The sequence below is a fragment of the Abramis brama genome (assembly GCF_963993115.1).
Source record: "Abramis brama genome assembly, chromosome: 22".
NCBI classification, from domain to species: domain Eukaryota; kingdom Metazoa; phylum Chordata; class Actinopteri; order Cypriniformes; family Leuciscidae; genus Abramis; species Abramis brama.
The window spans coordinates 10,323,174-10,348,306 of NC_139984.1; the positions used below are offsets into that span (position 1 = coordinate 10,323,174).

General features: G+C 38.1%; 2 protein-coding genes across 2 annotated transcripts; one reads left to right on the top strand and one right to left on the bottom strand.

Annotated features, from left to right (window-relative positions):
• Positions 1-6,913: 6,913 nt before the first annotated feature.
• LOC311073750 (uncharacterized protein) lies at positions 6,914-14,689 on the bottom strand. Its single transcript, XM_084099691.1, has 12 exons — positions 14,485-14,689; positions 13,779-13,853; positions 13,033-13,458; positions 12,752-12,812; positions 12,434-12,526; positions 11,627-11,765; positions 11,189-11,281; positions 10,193-10,485; positions 9,864-10,087; positions 8,810-9,010; positions 8,545-8,734; positions 6,914-8,260 (listed from the first exon to the last, which is right to left on the bottom strand). The coding sequence occupies exons 1-12, from the start codon at positions 14,599-14,601 to the stop codon at positions 7,953-7,955; spliced, it is 2,220 nt and encodes a 739-aa protein (XP_083955817.1). The 5' UTR covers positions 14,602-14,689; the 3' UTR covers positions 6,914-7,952.
• Positions 14,690-16,365: 1,676 nt separating this feature from the next.
• LOC311073838 (NUAK family SNF1-like kinase 1) lies at positions 16,366-24,724 on the top strand. Its single transcript, XM_084099857.1, has 7 exons — positions 16,366-16,655; positions 19,400-19,520; positions 19,660-19,811; positions 20,810-20,875; positions 21,791-21,910; positions 23,350-23,482; positions 23,562-24,724. Exons 1-7 carry the CDS (start codon positions 16,461-16,463, stop codon positions 24,173-24,175), a joined length of 1,401 nt encoding a protein of 466 aa, XP_083955983.1. The 5' UTR covers positions 16,366-16,460; the 3' UTR covers positions 24,176-24,724.
• The last annotated feature ends 409 nt before the right edge of the window (positions 24,725-25,133 follow it).

Here is a 25,133-nt window from a genome sequence, read left to right on the forward strand (position 1 = left end):
CAATGCTGTTGTTTAGCATGCTCCTCTGATGTAAGGCTGCTGAGGGACACTGAAGGCGTTAGTCGCGGTGAAAAGATGCGGCCCCTTCACTTTTATAAGATGCCCTCCCTCCAGCATATCTGGGGGTGTTAGGCAGAATGTGGCCTCGAAGAAGAGGAGGTTTGATGGATTAAAAAGCTGGTATTTTAAAGCATTTCCATCAGCTCATATTCAGCATTGTCTCTATGTTGGCATGCTTCCTAAAAGTTATCAAGGAATAGTAGGAGTTGATAGTGCAGTATAGCACGCTTCCTTGGTGAACTTGCTGTGATAATAGCGTCTGTAGGGTTGAGATTGACCCTCCCCAGTTCAGTGTCTGGGATTAAAGCATGGTTGTGCTCACTGACAGATATTCTTATCAGTCCAGATAGGTGAAACTGAATGTGGTCTCTGTTCATTCTTTCATAGGCTCACCTCTCAAGGCTTGGTTAGTATACTCATGGTTTAGAGCTGAACAGATGCTAGATGAGGTGGACTAAGCCACACGAAGTGGTCCACTCTCTCATCTGTCACCCTCCCCAATCTATCAGATCTATCAGGGGACCTATTATGCCCCTTTTTACAAGATGTAATATAAGTCTCAGGTGTCCCCAGAATGTTTCTGTGAGGTTTCAGCTCAAAATACCCAACAGATAATTTATTATAACATGCCCCAAATGACCTTATTTGGGTGGAAGCAAAAACATTTTTAAATGCAAATGAGCATGAGTCTCCTTTCCAGAAGAGGGCCCTTTACAGCTCGTAGCGCTACAGACACTCTGACAAAAACTGGAGAAACTCCCTCAGCAAATGTGTCAGAAATTATCAGTACCGGTGCCCAGTTGGTGGGTGCAACTTCGTATTTCATCTATGGCCTGGTTTGGCTGCTAGATGTAGTGCTATGGACTTGGCTGAGGTTATGTAGTCCTATATAGTTCCTCTTAGCTCTGCTCATAGGGGCACTGGGCTGTCCTGTAGCTGTGCCTCGGACTGGTCTAATGTAAGAGTTTCCGTTTCATAAATGGCTGAGCATAGAGGCTTCAGGGTTTTCCTAGCGCCTATAACACTGAGCTTCTAGCAAGGCTTTGGTGTCACAGGACGCGTCCGAATTGGTTGCTAATGCATTTAGGTTCTTCCAGGTCGAGGCCCATTGATACCCCTTTTCCACCAGCATGAACCGGGTGCTAGTTCAGACCAGAGCTATTGCCAGTTCGGAGTTGGTTCGACTGACGAGCTTTCTAAGAACTGGTTTGCTTTTCCACAGGCCAGAGAGTGACCACAGTGCCAGATGTTACGTCACTGTATACATCTCGTGTTGCCCAGCAACGCAAGCGCAGCAACGCCAAACACACCAGGCTTGTTCAAAATGCTTTGAGTTCTCACAGACTGATCAGCGCATAACATCAAAGCACTGCGAAAGCGATCCAAAGGCACACGGAGTCTTATGCTCTCCAAACACTCCCGCCCCTCCGACCGGTCCACGCCACTCCGATGCACCTCCAACAAGCCTTCCATCAACAATGGCAGTCGTTGCATTACTATTGATGCTCATGGCTTTGCGAACCTACATCGGCATCCAAACACGGCGAATCCAACGCGTTCGTGCAGCTCGCCGTAACTTGCATAGATGGAAATTACAACCGAGCTGCTATTAGCTCGATTAGCTGCTATTTCAAAAATCGGTCACAAGGTAACCCCGCCACCAGCCCCTGACGCAAGCGGTTCTTACTTCTAGACCAGCAATGTTTTGGTGCAACTTAAGAACCACTTTTCCTGGTTCAGAGCTGGTGCTTTGGGAGTCAAAAAACAAAGAACCGATTTGAAACTAGGCTCTGGCTCTGCACCAGCACCAGCACTGCCTTGGTGGAAAAGGGGTATGAGTCCCATTAAGGCCCAGTGCTTAAGTCTGACAAGGTTGTGGTTGCTGCTGGTGACTTTCACAGTGCTCAGGCAGGCAATGGTCAGCATGGCACAGTGGGTATTACGTCCCCATAGAGTCAGCTCCTGACGCAGCTTTGAGTTCCCTTGAAAGGGAATGTCTTAGGGTTATGAATGTAAACTGGTTCCCTGAGAAGCATATTGATGCTGGGTCGTGTTCCCATGCTTAGGGTATGCCTGCGCGTCTTCCTTCAGACAATTAAAATCTGATGACGTGTAAGGCAAGCTTTTATGCGCCTGGGCACTCCATGTGGCGTCATCGGCCTGCCGTCAGCCAATAAGATTGGTGTGAATTCACACATGCTTTAGACACCAGGTTCCGCAGGATGCGTCCCCATTGTGTCAGCTACTGACAATGTGTCTAGTTCCCTTCTCTGGGAACCAGATTACTTACCCTATAAGTTACATTTAAAAGTTGAACTCAGCCATGATGTATCTCAGTTTGGTCTCATTTATAATCATAACAATACTAATACAAGCTCAGCAACTAATATGTAAATATTATGTTCAGTTGTATTTGTAAATTATCATAATGTCAGTCACTAAAAGATCTTTGACATTTCGGCTATGGGGCGCCGTTTGTAAAGCGGCTCACGCTGAAAATAACAGCAACATTTTGTCACATTTAGCTTCAAACTATGTTTAAAAAACTGGTATGAGTTTTTGACGGTCACTTTTTAGCACATTTAAAAACAATATTTGTCAACTTAGGAATATTTTAAATAGTTAAATCTAAATGCTAAATCTAAATGTTAAATCTAAATCTAAATGTTAAATCTAAATGTTAAATCTAAATGTTAAATCTAAATCTAAATGTTAAATCTAAATGTTAAATCTAAATCTAAATGTTAAATCTAAATGTTAAATCTAAATGTTAAATCTAAATCTAAATGTTAAATCTAAATGTTAAATGTAAATCTAAATGTTAAATCTAAATGTTAAATCTAAATGTTGAATCTAAATGTTAAATCTAAATCTAAATGTTAAATCTAAATGTTTAATCTAAATCTAAATGTTGAATCTAAATGTTAAATATAAATCTAAATGTTAAATCTAAATGTTAAATCTAAATCTAAATGTTAAATCTAAATGTTAAATCTAAATCTAAATGTTGAATCTAAATGTTAAAGCTAAATCTAAATCTAAATGTTGAATCTAAATGTTTCGGGGGAAACTAAATATTTAACTAATATGCAAATTAAAAATGCCGGTAACCGGAAGTGCCAAAATAAAAGCTCGAGGAGGTCAGTGTGTGTTTATAGCATGGTTTATAGTGTCAAATAACGAATAAAAACCATCTCATCCGAGGAAGTGGACTCTTGGACATGGATTATCATGATAATAACTACCTAAAATAATAAACACGTTTGGATTTGAAGAGTAGGCTAGTGTCACTTCTATGAAAAGTGCGGGACTTATGACTTGTAGCCATAATAGCCAGCCACGAGGGGGCTCACTTTGACTGAATGTCAACTCATCACTCTCTGTCAACTCATCACTCTCTGTCATGTTCGCCCCGGACCAGGTACGTCGTTCAAAATGTCCAACGAAACGGCGTTAGCCGAGAGCATCGGCAGAGCCGTCCTGGCGGCTATTCAAAATGTTTCTAACGTTACAACGACAGCAACCGCCTCAGGGCCTCCACAGGCCACCTCGGTAAGTATGTTTTCCAAATCACGTATAGCATTCGGTTCTTGTCACGGCTAACTTAACTAAACTAGCAAACGGTAGCCAGTAGAGATTTGCTACTAGCACCAAATGCGCTTTATGTGTAACGTTAGCACATTTGTTTTCTATAAAGCGTAAAACTCACACCGGTTAAGTGACGCAGTGGGATGAACTCATGAGTAAATGTGAGTTTACGATTATGTGAAGATGTTCTGAGCAGCAAAGCATAAATTATATAATTTAACGTTAGCGTTTCAGCTAACGGAGGCTGTTTGTCACCCCTCAGGCCCACAAATGATACTGTAAAGTCAGACATCTCACCTTGGCTTAAGTTACCTGCTGGCCTTTACTCACAAGATAAAACTGTTCTCTGCTTTGCTAGAGAGAGAGAGAAATGCTGGTGGAGGACAGAGGCAGTCACAATGATAAAGACATTTAATTTAATGTTAATTTAATGTGAATAAGGCACCACAGTTAAGAGTGCATACTGTAAAAAAGCATAAAATGTATCTCTTTGTTTCCTTTGCCAATCTCAACCCTGGTTTTTGACTGCTGGACATATAAACACTAAAAACACATGAAATATAATGTTGCTAATATTTTGCTAATGTCTTTTCAGACTCCCACCACCTACAATTACACACCGCCTGGGCCAGCCACACCCACCACCTCCACTGGGACATCATACCGCTCGGTATACTTTCATACTCATGTAACCTAGCTAGCTGTTTGTTGGTTTTTTTAATTTGTGTGGTGTAATGTTTCGGCATTAGTTCCAATCATGGTGGCATATTTTACACAACACTAACATGTGACAAGATAACGTCTTTGGTATTTTGTTTATATTTTAAAACTTCTCAGGGCTCCAGCACCAGCGCTTCCATACCTTCGCCAGCAACAGACTTTGCTCCAGTGACCTGTCTGTCAGTAAGTATTAATATTCATGTTCATATTTGTTTGATTTATTTCTCATTTACTTTTCAGTAACCTCTCATATTTTGATTGTCCATTTTGTTTACACATTCCTTAAATAAATGTACAGTACAATCTATAATTTTCTTCAGGCAGAAAGATATTGAGTGGATGTGAATGCTCATCTGTTATAATGTCTATAATTCTCTCTTGAATAACCCTTGTTTGTTATAGAAACATGCCAAATGTCATATTCTTTGGTGTGTTCTAGAATGACTACCAAGGAAGACACCAGATTTCCAAAGAGGAGCTTGAACATGTTCTTTCACTGAAAACCACCTTTACAGAAGCAGCATCTATTCTTTCAATCTCAAGGCCAACTTTCTACAAGTTACTGCAAGACTATAATATCCCAACGTCGAAATATAAGAGCATCAGTGATCAACAGTTGGATCTTGAAGTGTCACAAATAAAAACTGAACACCCAAATGTTGGAGAAGTGATGCTTATGGGGCATCTCCGCTCCAAAAACATTGTGGTTCAAAGACAGCGTGTAAGAGATTCACTGCGAAGGATGGACCCAATTGGTGTCCTAGCCAGGAGAAGAACAGCAATAGCTCGGCGAGTATACTCTGTCCCACATCCAAATTTTATATGGCATGTAGACGGAAATCATAAGTTGATTAGGTGGAAATTGGTTGTTCATGGTGCCATAGACGGTTACAGTAGGATGTTGATGTTTCTTCACTGCTCCAACAATAATCGTGCTGAAACTGTAAGAGACCTCTTTACTTCAGCTGTTGGACAGTTTGGCAGACCACTGCACATCAGGACTGATCACGGAGGAGAGAACGTTCAGATTTGGGAGGACATGCATGCGAGCAGGGGGGAAGGCTCTGTCTTAACAGGAAGTTCTGTACATAATCAGAGAATCGAGCGTTTTAACCGAGACTTGAACAAAAACTGCAGCCATATTTATGCACCCATTTTTTATGAACTGGAATCCCTGGGTATCCTAGACATAGACAATGCAACAGACCTATTTTGTCTCCATTATGTCTTTCTACCCAGAATCAACCGCACTTTGGAGGAATTTAAAGCTGGATTTAACAATCACTCTATATCATCTGAAGGAAATAGAACACCAGTTCAGCTTTTTACTCTGGACAATGATTTGCCTCATTTTCACAACCCAGAACTCTCAACAGCAGGGGTAGTTTTCTGTTCCTCACCAAACTCTCAAAGAGGATTTTCCCCATTGAATGACAGGGATTTGCAAGAACTGAATAATGCCATTAACCCTCTTCAAAATGACAACAACAATGGCAAAACATTGTTTCAGAGAACACAACAGTTTATTTTTGATAAACTTGTAAATGTGTGATCTCAGCATAACATGGACAACTGGGTAACATTAGCCTTATTGCACTTTCAAAAGTACACTGTGAAACAAATATTGATGTTTTGTTGTGCTTCTTAAACTACAAGATTTAAAGCCTCTTGCCAGCATATAGATCAGGGATGGGCAACTTCGGTCCTGGAGGGCCACTGTCCTACAGAGTTTAGCTCCAACCCTGAAAAAAATCACCTGCCTGTAATTTTCTAGTAATCCTGAGGACCTTGATTAGCTTGTTCAGGTGTTTGATTAGGGTTGAAGCTAAACTCTTTAGGACAGTGGCCCTCCAGGACCGAAGTTGCCCATCCCTGATATAGATGTTTGAAAATGACATGATGGCACATAGTTGATGTCAGTGTTAAAAAGGCTACAGACGCACTTTTGCATCTGTTAGTTTTCTGTCAAGTCAAAAGCAATGGTACTGTGGATAAATACAAGATGACTCATGTGAAAGAACAGTGCAATACTTTTCAGGGCTCTACAGATGTATTGATACATAACTGTCTTACACTACATTGTTTCTAATTTTTAAAGTACCTAAATATGTAAAGTAAAAGTACTCCGTGAAGTAAAACGATACCTGTCAGTGTTTTATAAGATCTTATAATATACATACATAACTATTGTATCTTTATTATGTATCTCTGAGAAGATGGCTGTTCATAAGGTAAGAAAAAAACATTTGTGCATTTTGCAGCTAATCCAAAAGGTTTTGTAAAGTGCTTGAGGAGTAGGAATAGAAGGATTTTTTTTCAACACATCGACAAATACAATCTTCAGTTTATCACAAAACATTCAACATCAATAAATCTGAATATACATGGCTTTTAATGGTGAGGAGGGGAATTAAAAATTGTAATCTAAAAAGTATTTCAAATTTCTACGGAAGTACCTTGCTTGAGTAAATGTACATAGTTTATTCCTTCACTACTGTTTCAGTATAAAAAACTCATTTTTAAAAAACACACACATCACAAGGTTAAAGTAACTACATTAGTGATTTATTACTCTGATGACTGATTTCATATCCTTCCCATCATACAGTACAACATCTTAAAGTATAAAGAAGGGTCAGATACAGTCCTCACAGAGGTAAACACTTTTTGTAATGAACATCCAAAAACAGGAATAGAGTTTTTAACAATCAAAACCCATATTAGTGATTTATTACTCTGATGACAGATTCCATAGCCTTCCCATCATACAGTACAACATCTTAAAGTATAAAGAAGGGTCAGATACAGTCCTCACAGAGGTAAACACTTTTTGTAATTGTTAATGAACATCCAAAAACAGGAACAGAGTTTTTAACAATCAGAAACCACAGCTGATAGCTCTATCAATCCTTTTATACTAATATGTACAGCCAAACCTTAAAGGGATAGTTCAGTTTAAAATACAAATTCTGTCATCCTTTACTCACCCTCATGTTGTTTCAACCCTGTATGACTTTCTTTCTTCTGCTGCACATAAAGGAAGATATTTAGAATAATGTCAGTAACCAAACAGTTAACTGGAACCATTGACTTACATAGTATTTTTTTCCCTACTATGGAAGTCAATGGGATCAGTTAACTGTTTGGTTACTGACATTATTCTAAATATCTTCCTTTGAGTTCAGCAGAAGAAAGAAATCCATAGAGGTTTGAAACAACTTGAGGGTGAGTAAATGATGACAGAATTTTAATTTTAAAGTGAACTATCCCTTTAAGTCCTTAAACTATAATGAACTCAAAGGGGCTAAGGTTGTACACTCTTGTTCAAGTACAGCTACTGAATTGTTTTTTTTTTCACTAGGCTATACTGATTGCATATGGCTGGCTGTTGATTTACAGAAATACATCACAATGATGCATTTTTATTGCAAATGAGCTCTTAACAGAAAATTTGATTAACTGATTTCAGTAAATTTATAGTAGATTTACAGTATAAATCAAAACTAGGACAGTACACTTATGCTTCAGTTATGCTTGCAAAAAATAAGCCTTGTACTTTTAATGGTAGCTGTTAAACATCTCGTTTAAATGGTGCTGAATAAAGATCCATTCATTAGTGCTACTAGGAAGCAATAGTTAAATTCATCATCATCAGCCATTGTTTTTGCATTTACAAAAAGGTGAAGCTCATTTGCACAAGTGTGCGCAATGGGAAGATGTTTTTTTTCATCATGAATAAACATTAATTTAGGAGATGGATGAAAGCCAATGGCTGGGACTTTGCTGCTACCTGTAGCAAACGCCAGGATGTGACCAGGGCTCAAAGTCTTCAAGAATGCCTCCTCATCGTTGGTTAGAGTCCTGTCCCCATATGTGTCTCTCAGCTCTTTATCTAAAAGCAAAGGGAAACCAGTGTTGACTTGGAGACTTGAAAATACTTAGGTTTAAGAAAGCCTGAATCAATGAATAATTGAGTGACTAATGGATTACTGTATAGGTATTTTGGTGAAAAAGCCATTTTATTCTGAAAAGCAATCAGATAACAACTGTATTCTTGTTTGTGGTACATAAACATTAGATAGGCACAGCTTCTTGAGTTGTAAAGAATAAAATTAATCTGTAAATTTCCTGGATTGCCTTATTGTATAATATACTGAACTACAAATACATATTTACTTTCAACACATTGGAGAAACTCCCTAAATTTGACCACCATCAACTCCTCCTTAGCTCTTCTGTTGCTCCCCAGTACGGAGTAGCTTGGTTTGAGAATACCAGCTACAAAATCAGCTTCTTGACCTTTGTCCTCTCCTGGTATGTCAAGCAGCACACGCAAGCTGGGGTTCTCTCTCAGGAGTGATAAAACCTGAAAATTCAATGCCATAAATGAAAGGCCATAAAGATAAACAAAGATGATACAGAACTGTGAGGTAAATCTTACTCCATAGTGGGACAAGCCATCAATTAGTTGATCAAGGCAGCTCTGCCGTTGCACAACAGTGTGGTATAGCACTGCATTTTTCACAAACACATCTCTGTCGGCCATGGTGACAATGAGTGGAAGCCCCTCTACTTGATATCGCCATGAGTCACAGCAGCTGACTGCTTTCTCCAAATCATCCTGCAAGGTTGCATGTTGAACCTAAATATTACAGATCAAATGTTATTTTCTCAAATTACTGCATTTAACCAACATTTACAGAAGTACTATGTAGACAGAAGTACAATGTAGTGCATTTCACTTAAAGGGTTAGTTCACCCAACAATGAAAATTATGTCATTAATGACTCACCCTCATGTCGTTCCAAGCCCGTAAGACCTCCGTTCATCTTCGCAACACAGTTTAAGATATTTCAGATTTAGTCCGAGAGCTTTCTGTTCCTCCATTGAAAATGTATGTAAAGGTCCATGTCCATAAAGGCAATAAAGACATCAAAGTATTGACGTACAACACAGACGCGCTACACTATTACACTACTAGAACTCACTCTAGGCCCAGAGAGAAGGAAATGAATAGTGGAATAAAGTCATTATTTTTGTTGTTTTTTTGCGCACAAAAAGTATTTCTCGCTTGATAAACTTAAGATTGAGCCACTGTAGTCACTTGGACTACTTTGATGATGTCTTTATTAGCTTTCTGGACATAGACAGTATACCGTACATTCATTTTCAATGGAGTGACTGAAAGCTCTCGGACTAAATCTGAAATATCTTAAACTGTGTTGCAAAGATGAACGAAGGTCTTACGGGCTTGGAACGACATGAGGGTGAGTCATTAATGACATAATTTTCATTGTTGGGTGAACTAACCCTTTAATAGTTACTTACCTATGACAAGAAAAGTTTGAATTTTTATTTACTTATTTGGTAATATGAAAACAAATTTATTTTGATAATGCATTCCACCAAAATAAAAGTAACTGTACTGCTGTGGAATACTCAAAAAAAGCGAAGGCTTACTACAATAGTCTTCAGATCAGAACATTGTGCATTACCTTATTGAGGTCCTCCCTTAAATCAGGGTCACCTATATCATCAGGTGACACATGAACTTGTAGAATGTCCCCAGACACAATGTAGTCCACTACACTCGGGGACAGGAATGCAGGTGGTTCACCCCCTTGCACTATTATTGTAGACATCATCCTGCCAATGGTTCGATACACTCCATTTTGCAAGTGGAGCATGTTCAGTCTTGGTATGCATCCATTTGGTGTGCCTGAAAGATTAAATAAATTAAGCAGCACATTCTGTATTATTTTCTCTGGCATTTACAAACCAATATTTGTGGTCAGGTAGCCACAAAATATATTATATAAAAAACCTTCAAAAGCTCCACTGTCCTGGAAGATAGCCTTCACTAGTAAACGGAAAAACTCTCGTCTTGGACCCCCAAGGTCAGCAGCATCTTCCACAGCATCATGTTCATCGCTTGTAAATATGACATAGAGCTTATCACAGCTTTCTGCAAAACTGGGTCTCTTAAACACACGTAAGGCTGTGGTCCAAACATTGGCTCGACTGATATAGATCTGTCTTGTTCCCGATGTAATAACTCTCTCACTGTGAGCTTGTAGAAGACCTGCAATTTCTTCTTTGCTCAGCATTTCAGATGACCTATATTAAAAAAAACAATGACAAAGATAAACAGACCTTTGACTATCTGTGCATTTACTCCACTATCACCTTCAGTGCACAATGATATAACTGTTCGATGTTGAGTTTGCGATGTTTACACTGGTGTAAACAAGATATTTACCGTAATAAAAAATGATTTGTAACTTGTAAAGTTTTTCTTTCTTCAAAGCAGAGACCAGTGAGACAGTTGGGATCGCGTTCATCAGAAGTTATTCTTTATTGAGAACTCCTCTGTACGCGGCTGTAGGACTTCCAACATGATCTGACTGAGGGAACTTTACATGGTATCTTATAGGCCATTCAGTGGGCTGTCCTTAAAGGTGCTGAACTTACACACAGCCTTTAGGGATGACTGCTGAATCTAATCATCTAAAGACAATAGAGGCAATTACCCCCAACTGAGATAATGGTACCCCCAAATTGTATAAACAACACATGGTCACGAGAACTAAGACTATTGTAACATTCACACATAGTTCAACTCTTAGTAGAAAGATCAAAGACTAACAAAACCCCTTCAAAGGAAACTGTTAAATCTAATCAGTAAATGGATGCCCTCATGTTCACCTTGAATGCCCAATACAGTATAGTTCACCTTAGTTTTTTATGTGATGTTATGTAGGGAAATAGGATCAGCACATCTAAAAACATATTCTTAAATTTTAATCCTTCAAACTCTTACTTTAAAGTATTAACAGCAGGTCCATCACACTCTTCTAGTAGACTACGCTGAATTGCCTCTTCAAGAGCCTCATCTTCCTCCAGATAAACAGGGCTGAGCAAACGGAGATAAACAGGGACAGCAGAAAATTCAGCAGAAACCAGAGAGAGAGAGAGAGAGAGAGAGAGAGAGAGAGAGAGAGAGAGAGAGAGAGAGAGAGAGAGAGAGAGAGAGAGAGAGAGAGAGAGAGAGAGAGAGAGAGAGAGAGAGAGAGAGAGAGAGAGAGAGAGAGAGAGAGAGAGAGAGAGAGAGAGAGAGAGAGAGAGAGAGAGAGAGAGAGAGAGAGAGAGAGAGAGAGAGAGAGAGAGAGAGAGAGAGAGACTTTTATCAGAGGTTCATAATGTAAACGGACCAACATCTACACTGCTGTATTTCTGTGAAGCCCAAACAGTATCTTACACAAATTCTGCCACATTATAAGGAAACACTTGTCTCAGGTCCTCTGCCTGGCCCTGACTTTCACTTTCTTGAGTGCTGCTCTCTGTCTCCTGACATCTGGCCTCACTTTCCCTCTGTGATGAAGGCACTGTACTCAGCCCTGCATAAAGAAAAGGAGGGTCAAAGGGAAATATTTTTGTAATGATGTTAATCTCATTTTATCTAAGTGCAACTTAACACTAATTCCATCTTTACGTGTTTTCCTTTAAAATAAATTTAAAAGGCAGCCTTTAATGATTTAGGGTGAAGCAAAACTGAATAAGATGAGCTAGGTTTGAGAGTCGCCTCTCCGTCAGTCTACACTTCTTATAATGACTTGTAGGTAGATGAATCAAGACATCCAATTCAAATACAGTTTACAGGTTGCTTACAGTGATCCATTTGAGGCTGACTTTTAAATACAAGAACTGGTGCTTACATTCTGTCAGGTTTGCTTTTGTTAAGCTTTGGTCACACTACAGGACTTTCAAAGTCTTAAGATCACTGTACTGTTCACACTACACGCCTGTCTTGTACTCAGCAGTGTTGTGGTCTGCACACTTCATGACTGAGCGGTGGTGAACCAACTCCACATTCTGAGCCAGTGCCTTGGTCAAGGGCACTGACCGGATAATCTAAATGTGTCCGTTTTTGATGGTGCAGGAAACCCACACAAACATGGGAGAACATGCAAACTCCACACAGAAAGGACCAGGGCTGGACCAGGGTTTGAATACAGTTACCATACAGCCCATAGAAAATATAATATAAACAAGTGCTTTAACCTACTTCTTTGACGTGATGGACTTTCTTCAAGTCTGTCATTTTCACTCCCTTGACTGATGAGCTCACTTTCACTTGAGGAAGGTGACACTGTATGAACTAAATGACATGTTATGGACAAAAGAAGGGAAAATATATATCAGTAATGGGAAACAAAGCACTTAACATTTTTAATTAATTACCCATATCTGAATTTTGGGATGAGCAGAATTAGAACAATTTTTTTTTTTTATAAATGAATGATAAACCCATTGCTGTGAGAAAATAACTGTTGACTGTGCCTACAACCTGTTGCGAAACAACATTTCAAATTCTCACACCCACCTCTCCTTCTCCGGCCCACAGGTCTTTCAAAGTCACTATCGGAGAGATCCTCAGGTTCCTCCTGGAGAAAAAAGTATGTCATGTGTGATATATAATACATCAAGCCAGTGGTAGTTAAGTATTTAACACTAAGTTAACCTAAAAAAGGGATGTTATTTATGTAAAGAAGCAGAATAAGCAACATACATATTTTTACTTCTAATACATTGAATGTTGCCAATAACTGAAACTCTGTACTGTCATATATAAACACATAAACATGTCACATATAAACTGTGTACCTGTACAGGTTTGCATATTAATGCCATTATATAGAGACAAGTGGCTGAACTAATCGAGGCAACTTCTTTTCCACCCCACAGAAAACTGCTTGAGACGTTTGGTTTCATTAGTCTTTTGCATCCCTTGACTGTACTCAAATACTCAAATGGGAATGACTGGCCCATAGACAATGCAAACGTTCTTCTGAAAATGGCAGTCATTTCTTCTCTAAGTTGTGCTTCAGACCAGTCAGATGTAAAAGAGATCTTCCCAATAAGGCCATCTCGTGCAAAATTTGCTCTGGAGTCTCCCCTTGGAATGCGGAATGTTGATGCTGACGAAAAAGGCAAGCACACAACATCTCTTGTATAGTGTTTGCAGGCTTTGTTTTTTCTGACAAAACGTGAGTGTGTAGCAGTCCTTTGATGAACTGATGGAAAGGGAACCTGAAATCAATGAAAACACAGACACCTGTGCATTACAAGAGAGCAATACGTTTTTAGTTCATTATGAATGCAAACTGTAGAATGTAGATGCAAACCAACTAACTGATAGTATCATCAACCCACCATGGGGTCTCTATACGATTGATCGATTACCAGGTGGTTCATTAACCTTTTTTTGTCAATAAGTAATTTATTAAATCAAAACACTGGTGTTGTGTAAAATATGCCACCATGATTGGAACTAATGCCGAAACATTACACCACACAAATTAAAAAAACCAACAAACAGCTAGCTAGGTTACATGAGTATGAAAGTATACCGAGCGGTATGATGTCCCAGTGGAGGTGGTGGGTGTGGCTGGCCCAGGCGGTGTGTAATTGTAGGTGGTGGGAGTCTGAAAAGACATTAGCAAAATATTAGCAACATTATATTTCATGTGTTTTTAGTGTTTATATGTCCAGCAGTCAAAAACCAGGGTTGAGATTGGCAAAGGAAACAAAGAGATACATTTTATGCTTTTTTACAGTATGCACTCTTAACTGTGGTGCCTTATTCACATTAAATTAACATTAAATTAAATGTCTTTATCATTGTGACTGCCTCTGTCCTCCACCAGCATTTCTCTCTCTCTCTAGCAAAGCAGAGAACAGTTTTATCTTGTGAGTAAAGGCCAGCAGGTAACTTAAGCCAAGGTGAGATGTCTGACTTTACAGTATCATTTGTGGGCCTGAGGGGTGACAAACAGCCTCCGTTAGCTGAAACGCTAACGTTAAATTATATAATTTATGCTTTGCTGCTCAGAACATCTTCACATAATCGTAAACTCACATTTACTCATGAGTTCATCCCACTGCGTCACTTAACCGGTGTGAGTTTTACGCTTTATAGAAAACAAATGTGCTAACGTTACACATAAAGCGCATTTGGTGCTAGTAGCAAATCTCTACTGGCTACCGTTTGCTAGTTTAGTTAAGTTAGCCGTGACAAGAACCGAATGCTATACGTGATTTGGAAAACATACTTACCGAGGTGGCCTGTGGAGGCCCTGAGGCGGTTGCTGTCGTTGTAACGTTAGAAACATTTTGAATAGCCGCCAGGACGGCTCTGCCGATGCTCTCGGCTAACGCCGTTTCGTTGGACATTTTGAACGACGTACCTGGTCCGGGGCGAACATGACAGAGAGTGATGAGTTGACAGAGAGTGATGAGTTGACATTCAGTCAAAGTGAGCCCCCTCGTGGCTGGCTATTATGGCTACAAGTCATAAGTCCCGCACTTTTCATAGAAGTGACACTAGCCTACTCTTCAAATCCAAACGTGTTTATTATTTTAGGTAGTTATTATCATGATAATCCATGTCCAAGAGTCCACTTCCTCGGATGAGATGGTTTTTATTCGTTATTTGACACTATAAACCATGCTATAAACACACACTGACCTCCTCGAGCTTTTATTTTGGCACTTCCGGTTACCGGCATTTTTAATTTGCATATTAGTTAAATATTTAGTTTCCCCCGAAACATTTAGATTCAACATTTAGATTTAGATTTAGCTTTAACATTTAGATTCAACATTTAGATTTAGATTTAACATTTAGATTTAACATTTAGATTTAGATTTAACATTTAGATTTAACATTTAGATTTATATTTAACATTTAGATTCAACATTTAGATTTAGATTAAACATTTAGATTTAACATTTAGATTTAGATTTAACATTTAGATTCAACATTTAGATTTAACATTTAGATTTAACATTTAGATTTACATTTAACATTTAGATTTAACATTTAGATTTAGATTTAACATTTAGATTTAACATTTAGATTTAACATTTAGATTTAGATTTAACATTTAGATTTAACATTTAGATTTAGATTTAACATTTAGATTTAACATTTAGATTTAACATTTAGATTTAGATTTAACATTTAGATTTAGCATTTAGATTTAACTATTTAAAATATTCCTAAGTTGACAAATATTGTTTTTAAATGTGCTAAAAAGTGACCGTCAAAAACTCATACCAGTTTTTTAAACATAGTTTGAAGCTAAATGTGACAAAATGTTGCTGTTATTTTCAGCGTGAGCCGCTTTACAAACGGCGCCCCATATTCGGCTACATATTTTTTCCCTAATAGCTTCAGCTCCAAACTGTTCGTAACAGAAATGCACTGAAAGTGGAGAATTTAGACACATATAGTATAAATAGCCTATGTCAGATTTACATTATATTGAGTACAATATCTCTAAGAAATTGGTATCTGTTTCTAGCAGTGGCGTAGGTTTGATTTTGAAATTGGTGGGGACGGGGACATCAGTATAAATATATTTTAAATTTTGATCGAAATTATTGCTAAGGATATATCAGTGTCACTGGATATTGGTAGGGACACGTCCCTATCGTCCCTACTAAATTCTACGCCCCTGGTTTCTAGCATCATTATGCTAGACCTTTTCTCACAACTAACACTTTTCTGAGACATTTTTGCTACTTTTCCGTGCAATGTTTTAATGGAATTTTGTCTTCAAAATAAATACAATTTGTTTGATATTTTACAATCCAATGCAAAAATATTAATCTTCAGTGTGGTGTCCAATTCATTTTTTTTGGCCACAGTATAGAAAAATTATTAAGCGAGAATGGAGAAAAATAACGTTCTCTCTGAACAGCAAACCATGGATGTAAAAGCCATTGAGTTGTAGTTACACTAACAGTGATTTTGTAGGGTTTTAAGGTAGGATTGAGGTCAGCAGTCCCACATCCATCAGAGTCTGGCTGGCACTGATGCGCGTCACCGCTGATGATTGACAGCAGGACTCCACCCCTCCCACTCCGAGTCTCACCATCCCACCGCATAAATATTGGCAGAAGATGTTTGAGACGTTCAACATAACACAACATGCTAGTGTCTTTCCTATTATTGTATCCCCGTAAATGTCAGAAAAACTATTTTTAAGTCCGTTCAAAACACGACTCACTTCCCAGGTGAGGTTGCCATGGAGCGGCAGCGGGTCACTGACGCGGCCTCCACACACACACCGGAGGAGCGAGCGGAGCGCCAGACTTCATGCGGAGTGAAGAAACACCATCACACACACAGGCTCAAGCGCCGGTATGAAGTGCTGGAGACGCTGGGCACGGGCACGTACGGCAAAGTCAAGCGCGCGGTGGCGAGACAGTGTGGAAAAACGGTGAGCGACATTGCTGTTCTTGTAGTTTTTAATTCACACGCCACTAAATGCTGATATAAAACATCTATCTATCTATCTATCTATCTATCTATCTATCTATCTATCTATCTATCTATCTATCTATCTATCTATCTATCTATCTATCTATCTTCAGCAATGCAATTCAAGGTGGTCAATTTACCATTTATTTATTTATTTGTTTATTTAAATGATTATTTGACATTTGCAGTGCATAAAAATGGAAATGTCAGGGATTTAAAAAAAATTGGTTTCCATAACTTTAAAAATCATGGCCATAAAATCTTAAGGAATTACAGAAATATTCATATAATTTAATGCAAAGATTACCAACCAGAGGAACACCATGAAGTACTAAGGAGGCTTAGGGATTTTGATTGTGCTTTGTTAAACCTTGAAAACTAAAAATTATGACTTTCATTATTATGATATAGGGTAAAATAGTTACTTTAACAAATTCAGTTTTTAAGAAAGAAGTTGGGCTTGGTTCACGATTTTTCATATACTTTATTTGATGAGATTGAAATCCAGCCATACAGAAACGATATGAATTTGTTTTTGTGAATTTGTAAATAAGTGTTACAAGAAGGTCTTTATTTGAGAAATTTTCAATATGACGTGTCAAAACAAGTGTCTCATGTGTCTCAGTAAAGGGAGAGGAGACTTCATCATTGATTTTCATCCACAGTATGGATTGTTTTTAATTTAAAAGTGAATCATTATAATAATAGCAATTTTAATCATATCAATAATGATGCTAAATGATATCAGTTCTGATTTAGAGTTGATGAAACGCATACTTGAGCCTGTTGCTGAGATAATATATAAAGAATAAATTATAATGATATGACAAAAAAGTATTATGCAGTGAAAATGAAGAGTTATGGAAATGTATTGACAAAAGTTCTGACAAAAACACTAAAGTATTACATTTTAAATTTAACTGAAGTAAATTCAAAAGTATGCATAAATAAATAAAATCAATAAATTATTTAACTTGAGTATTCCCAAAAAATATGGCGTTAATGTTTTTTTTCTTATTATAGTTCCTAATAATGGCTAAATTTTATTGATTTATTTAATAAAAAAATGTATAATCACTTACTTTTTCTATTTTAAAAGAGTAATACCAGGATGTCCTCTGACGTCAGTTCTGACAGCCTGTCTGTCATTCAACACAACTTTACTTAGCAATTCACCTCAGTTAATTACTCTTGGGGTCTTACTTTTGGGGTCATCCAATAGGTGCTTTGTGTGTGTGTGTGTGTGTGCGTGTGTCTACTGTAGTTAGACCTCATGTTAGCACACTTAATTAAATACTTATCACTCAGTCTGTCATTTAACAAAAACAAAGGAGATATTTCCCCTAGCCTGCTGTCTGCACTCTTTCACAGCCTGAAAACATATGAGAGCGTTAATGGAAAAAACTGTCCAATCAGATTAGAGCAGCTGAGCCTCTCTCTCACTCATCTGGACTCAGAGGTGAAATATTCCGGAATCCAGGAGCCTTTGCATAGCTGGGATTCCTGCAGACAAACACTAACAGCATTCAGAGGGAGCCGGGTGCTGTGTGCATGTGTGACAGGGGAGCGAGGCGTCTCTCCACATCTCCAGATTGGGGTCAGAGGTGCTTGGCAGATTCCCAGATGCCACTGCCAGTGCAGTAATACAGACAGCAGGTTTCGGCCACCTCCGTTAGAGTTTTTTCAGTGATAAAAGTTCGATATTCCACGCTAGAGACACGCTGAGAGCGGGTCGTGTAGGACCGATTACTTTTGGTGCCGTGACCCGGATGGGAGTGAGGTTTAGGGGGGTGAGTGTAACAGATGTAGGCCAGTAAGAGCTGTGTATGTAAACCTCACTCCCCTGGCCTTAAGAGGCGCGCTAAGAAGAAATGTATTCAAGTTTATATTAACTGCGGTATTCCACACTGGAGACATAGCCAAACAACGACGTAACTCACTGCTTAACTACCATAGTAAAATGCATCATTGAAGAAATCAACTAGCTAATCACGACTGTTTCCCGACACTATATTTTCGCTAATTGGTCGTTCAGCCACGTTGGTTAATGACCTCACGCAGGTATTGGAGTAATAACTTATTTTAATTAATCTGTGCTAGATGCTAGATGTTTTGCTATAAATTACAGACATGACATGTATTCAAAATAAAAGATATAGATTGTACTGAATGTCAGCTTGCTTTTTTGGCTCAAGATAAGGATTTATTGAGTCCACATGTCATGCAAACAAGAAACTCTGCTTCTAACCACAGGTCGAGAGCTGTCGTTCAGACCACACAACTTTGCGATGCTGTTTGCGAATTTTCGTTAGAACGATGGTTTCGGGAAACACAGACTCGTTAAACTATGCTGATAACGACAGAACTTGCGACCAGTTGGCTAACGATGCTTTTGGGAAATGCTCCCCAGAACGTGTCGAGTAGGATTGTTATATTTGGTGCCTTAACCCGGATGGGAGAGAGGTTTAGGGGGGTGAGTGTAACGGACGTAAGCCAGTAAGAGCTATGTATTTAAACCTCACTCCCCTGGTCTCAAGAGGCGCGCTAAGAAGAAAGGTATTCAAGTCAATATTAATTGCATTTTCCATGTATTTTTGAATAACTTAATAAATGAGCATCACATCATTGACCCATATTCTTACAGACATTTGTGTTTTGTTCAATGATGTGTTTGATTACAATGTGTCCGTTTGTGTGCTTCAGGTGGCTATTAAATCCATTAGAAAGGAGAGATTAAGGGATGATCTGGATAGGGCTCACATCCAGAGAGAAATTGAAATCACCGCCTCTCTTACGCACCCAAATATCATCCGTCTATACGAGGGTAAAACACAACAGTCTCACACTACGAATTTGTTTGTCACATATGCTAATGCAGAGTGCTGTATCATAGAAATTAAGATACTTTCTCTTTCCATTAACCCAACAAATGATTCATGAAGTGTGTGTGGATATGTTTTCAGTGTTTGAGAGCAGGGAGAGGATTGTGATGGTGATGGAGTATGCGAGTGGAGGAGAGCTTTATGAGTACATTCAGGAGAAACAGAGACTGTCAGAGGACGAGGCCAGACACTTCTTTGGACAGATCACCTCTGCTGTGCACTACTGCCATAAAGTAAACACATTTCTGTTCTTAAATTCTACATATGAGCAGTTTTTCTTGAATAGGCATTTCAATCATGACAATCCTCGGAATAGATTTAAACAGCATTTTATTGATATGAATGGAATATAGATAGGCTTTGTCTTGGCGGACTAGATCTGCTGCTGGATTGAGTGAAGGCTAATGCTAAAGCATGCACACAAATACAGGCACTAGGATATGAGCTGCTGCAAGGAAAGTAAGGAGAACCCCCTAGATTTAGGCAGGTGGTGCTGGGGACGGAGGGGGGCGAGGGAAATTCCCATGCAGCGCTGCACAGAGTTGAGCCAGTTCGGGACGGAAATAAACAGGTTACGTAGACTGAACAAAAAGACGATTGGCCGTGCAGTTGGCTTTAGGAGAACCAATCAGCTGCTCAGAAGAGTTAACTATGTATTTCACCTACAAATGCTACTAAATGTATCAAATGTGCATGGTCAACACTTTACTTGCCGAATGCACCTGAATGTAATATCTTTTAATAAACAACATTCAAATTATAAATGGAAGTTCAGTTCAGTTAAGTTGACAAATTTGTTATTAGTACCTTTTATTTCTCCTAAATACACCCTAAACAAAACAACGTCCTGATTATTATTGTATTCATCACCTAGATAACAGTGCTGGCAGTGAAAAATGTTTGGCAATCTTAGTAATATTACGAAACTGAATAACACTCAAAATACTGCAAACAGACTTCACCTCAGCAGTTAAAAAATAGTCCTGTATACAAATTATATATTTATATCTATAGTATATGTAAATTGGTAATATATAGTATATTTTGTATTTATATTTAGGAAGAATTTCTATCTCAACGCAGTCTGTACATTAAAATCAGCCTTGAAATCAAAGATTTTTAAATATTAGGACTACACTGTAAACACATTACATTTGACAAAAAAATTGTAAATATGATTTTTTACATTTATTTAAAAAAAATTTTTTTTAAATCTCTTGTTATCCCTCAGAATGGTGTGGTTCATCGTGACCTCAAACTCGAAAATGTACTTCTGGACAAGGACTTCAATGTGAAGGTAAACCATTCAAGCCCAAACTGATTAATAAAGAACTGACATTATGTTTCATGCATTTTCATTTTTCATTCATGTTACCATCACATTACAGAAACTGATGGATACTTTGAGAAAAGAAGTTCAAACTCAATGCACTTAGAATTGTTTAAATCATAAGTACGGTGGACAAAATAACAGAAACACTATATAAAATAAAGACCCTATACAGGATCAGGTATAATTATGCGTAATCATCTTAATTTTCTTCCTGGAATCTGTCAAACATGCCTTAAACTCTTTTATTGGACATTGGTTCTTTCACCTATTTTTTGGAATTTTATTTCTGAGGGATGATGAAGTATTAATCGACTTGAACCCCAAACATCCCCATGAAGGTTTAAGGATGTGCAGATCTGGTGGCCATGGAATGCATTTGACTTCATCCTGGTGTTTACGAAATCACGCTTCAATTACTTTAGCACTGTTTACTGGAGCATCCTGGAATATGGGAACATAATAAGGGAACAATGTTTGCATTATTTTGCACAATAGAACAGCTTCATTCCTTGGTCATTACAAACCGTACAGAGCAATCATTGGATCAGATGACTCTTGCAAAATGCTTAAACCTCACCATGATTCATAGTTGGTAACAGACAGGTTTGAAGGTATCCTTTGTCTCCACATGTTAACTGGATGTAGGAAATATGATGAAAGATGACTTTTATTCATTATTCATTATATAGAGTCTGCCATGAACAGTTTTTGATGGCCAGTGTAATATTATTAATCTCTGCAGCTGCATTTATAATTTTAATTCTGCTTTAAAATCAACCACCTTTCATATGGACGTCTGCTATTTGTATCCACCCTATGTGATTCAGACCCATTTTAATACAGAGTTGATTTATCTCTAATTGCTCTGTTTGTTTGTAGCTGGCTGACTTTGGCTTGTCGAACCGCTTCACGAGAGGCCGACGTCTGGACACTTTCTGCGGGAGTCCTCTGTATGCTTCACCAGAGATTGTCAACGGACTTCCATACCTCGGCCCTGAGGTGTCGATCGGTCTCCACAGTTTGCTCACCCTTGTGAAAAGACGTGTACTAGCATACTTATAAAAAGAGTACTTATTACGGAAATAATATACTTTAAGAGAATACTGTTAATTGCAGTGAAATGAAAATAATTTATATTAAACGCAATAATTTAAAATTAAGAATGCTTTTTTTGACCTACTTAAAGGAGAACTCCGGTCAATTTTAACATTGAGCTCATTTTTCTGTAAATTTGGAGTGCTGTCAGTACAGAGAACAACGACAAAAATCGGTGTTGCCTACACCGTGTTATCCTCTTTTTAAAATTTGCACCCTATTGACTTCAATGGGGCATATTTTAAACCTGCTTTTACCCTCTTAACATCCTTGATGTGTCATTACAAGTGCCCAGCCAATGTGAGTGATTCCTTCAGAGTGAACACGTGTGAATCTGACTGCAGTAGATGTGAAAGATATGAATAAAAATTAAGCTAATTCGGCCAGCGCTCATACCTGTATTTACATCCTGTTTTCGGTTGAAGTCCAAAGTAGTCGATTGTCGAGTTCACGCGCATATGTTTAGTTACCTATGATCACGCGCGTGAACTCGACAATCGACAAGGATAACACGGTGTAGGCAACACCGATTTTTGTCCTTGTTCTCTGTATTGACAGCACTCCAAATTTTTAAAAAAATGAGCTCAATGTTAAAATTGACCGGAGTTCTCCTTTAAGTACATATTTATATGTAATTTCATAATTGTCTTTAAAATATGGTTTAAAGTGTTCTGACAAGCATTTATGGGAAATTTATTTTAATGTAATTTTCTATTGAAATGTATTATGTTATGTATTTAAATATATTTGTAATTGCAGATTTGTAATGACAAAGTTGCATTTTAATATATTTACTTTAAATGTAATATCAAATAACACACTACAGTTAAATTATAATAAAGCACTTTACACATGCTTTAGTTTGTTAGTCGACCCATCAAAATAAGTAAAACACAACAAAAGATTATTAAAACATAATGATTTAAAATATACTTTAAATTAGTGCACTTTTTAAAAGTGAAAATTCTGTCATCATTTACTCACCCTCATGTCGATCCAGACCCGTAAGACTTTCGTTCATCTTCAGAAGACAAATGAAGTCCATATTTTAGATATGAAAGTATGAGAGATATGTCCCTCCATTGACAGTCTATGCAACTACCATTTCAAGCCCCAGAAAGGTAGTAAAGACATCATGAAAGTAATCCATGACTCCAGTGGTTTAACCTCAATTTTATGAAGTGTTGAAGTGAAGTTTGTTTGCTTAAAAAAACATAATTTACCACTTTATTTAGAAAATAATAATCTCCAACGTGCTTCTCATTCACAAGGGCATTTAATACTTGAAATCCGTACAGTAAAACGTCATAAACGATTCTGCATGTGCTCTTCTTCTGTCCCAGGTGGACTGTTGGTCTCTTGGTGTGCTGTTATACGCTCTGGTTTACGGCTCCATGCCTTTTGATGGCACAAGTTACAGCATCCTTAAAGAGCAGATCCGCCAGGGACGATACAAGACCCCTGATGTCCCATCGGGTGAGATTCATACACTTCCATATGTCTGCTCTCCATCATGAGTGAGAATTTACCGTGACTCTTTCCATTCTTCTTACAGAGGCCTGTTCATTGATCGGATGGATGCTCACAGTGAAAGTCGAGGACAGAGCCACTGTGGAGGACATAACCAACCATTGGTGGCTAAACCGAAACTGTCCCAGCTTCCCAGATGCTTCATTCTCAAGAGTTACAGAGAGTAAACCATGTGCTTCTACCCTACCGAGAAGGAAACATAAGGAAAGAACATTGAGCAGCTCTTTTCTGCTGTCACCTCTTGAAGCTTCTTCCCACAACCAGCACATGAAACTGCCAAAGAAGGGCATCCTGAAGAAGCTCTACCATCAGGTTGAATACACATCTCTCTCTCAGCACTCGGACGGGTCTGGGACTGCTGGGAACAGGAAGGCAGACACTAGCCAAGATGCGGAAAGAAATGGGACAGATACCGGGAGAAACAGGAAGGGCATTCTTAAGTGTAACGGAAAGTTCTCCGGTGTTTCTCCAATCACATCGGCTCCTACATGGTCACACAGTTTCAGCAAAACCAGCCGAGAGTGTGATGGAGGTGGACGGCAGGAGATGCAGTTTGAGATCAAGATCTCCCTGTGGAAAACACACAAGTCTACAGGACTACAGTTTCCCCAGAATAGCTATTTTGATCATTCACACTGACTATAAATGTATGAATTCAACTACAGAATATAGGTCAAGGTTTACAATAAGGTTCAATAAAGGAATAGTTCACTTCAAAATGAAAACTCTGTCATTATTTACTCTCCCTCAAGTTGTTTCAAACCTGTATGAGTTTCTGTCTTCTGCTGAACACAGAAGAAGATATTTTGAAGAATGTCAGTAACCAAACAGTCGATGGGCCCCATTGACTTCCATAGTAGGAAAAAAATAAATAAAATACTAAACAAAACTTTAAAATATCTTCTTCTGTGTTCAGCAGAAGAAAGAAATTCACAAAGGTTTGAAACAACTTGAGGGAAATGATGACAGTTTTCATTTTGAAGTGAACTATTCCTTTAAGTATCATCAACTAACAGTGAACAGTCTAATTATGAATCTAATGCTAAATGTAAGTAAATATTAATCTGAGTTAATGTTCATTAATAAACATACTATTGCTAATTGTAATTCATCTTTGTTACTAACATTTATCTATTGTTAATGAATTAAACCTTTCTGTAAAGTCTTGCTGTATATCAACATTCAAAGGTTTGGGGTAAAGTTTGTTATTTTTCTAAACAAAATGAATACGTTTATTCAGCAAGGAGGAATTAAATTGATCAAAACTGACAGTAAAAATCATTTATAATTTTAAAAGATTTCTATTTCAAATGAATGCTGTTCTTTTGAACTTTTAGCAGAATAACTCGGGAATACCTGAGGCATTACAGCTGCTAAAATAATGTGTTTGTGTAATTGCTAATAACCCAGGTCAATTAGTTTATCTGCCTTAAAGGAAGTTAAAGCAGCCGTGAATCCACTAATCCCAGCCCAAAAGAACAGAGGGCTTTGTCCAGAGCTACAGTCGTGCCATTCTCAGTTTGTGCTCGCATACAAAACTGCCAAGAGTTTGAGGGCATGTTCATTATAAACTTTATGCTCTCTGGCTCTAGTTGGC

Excerpts from the sequence above, each read along its gene's own strand:
- LOC311073838 (XM_084099857.1), top strand. The coding sequence starts at position 16,461 with ATGGAGCGGCAGCGGGTCACTGACGCGGCCTCCACACACACACCGGAG. Across the intron at positions 19,521-19,659 it reads TATCATCCGTCTATACGAGG|TGTTTGAGAGCAGGGAGAGG; the intron begins GTAAAACACAAC and ends ATATGTTTTCAG. Across the intron at positions 19,812-20,809 it reads CTGTGCACTACTGCCATAAA|AATGGTGTGGTTCATCGTGA; the intron begins GTAAACACATTT and ends GTTATCCCTCAG.
- LOC311073750 (XM_084099691.1), bottom strand. The coding sequence starts at position 14,601 with ATGTCCAACGAAACGGCGTTAGCCGAGAGCATCGGCAGAGCCGTCCTG. Across the intron at positions 13,854-14,484 it reads GGCCTCCACAGGCCACCTCG|ACTCCCACCACCTACAATTA; the intron begins GTAAGTATGTTT and ends ATGTCTTTTCAG. Across the intron at positions 10,088-10,192 it reads GGACAGTGGAGCTTTTGAAG|GCACACCAAATGGATGCATA; the intron begins GTTTTTTATATA and ends TTAATCTTTCAG.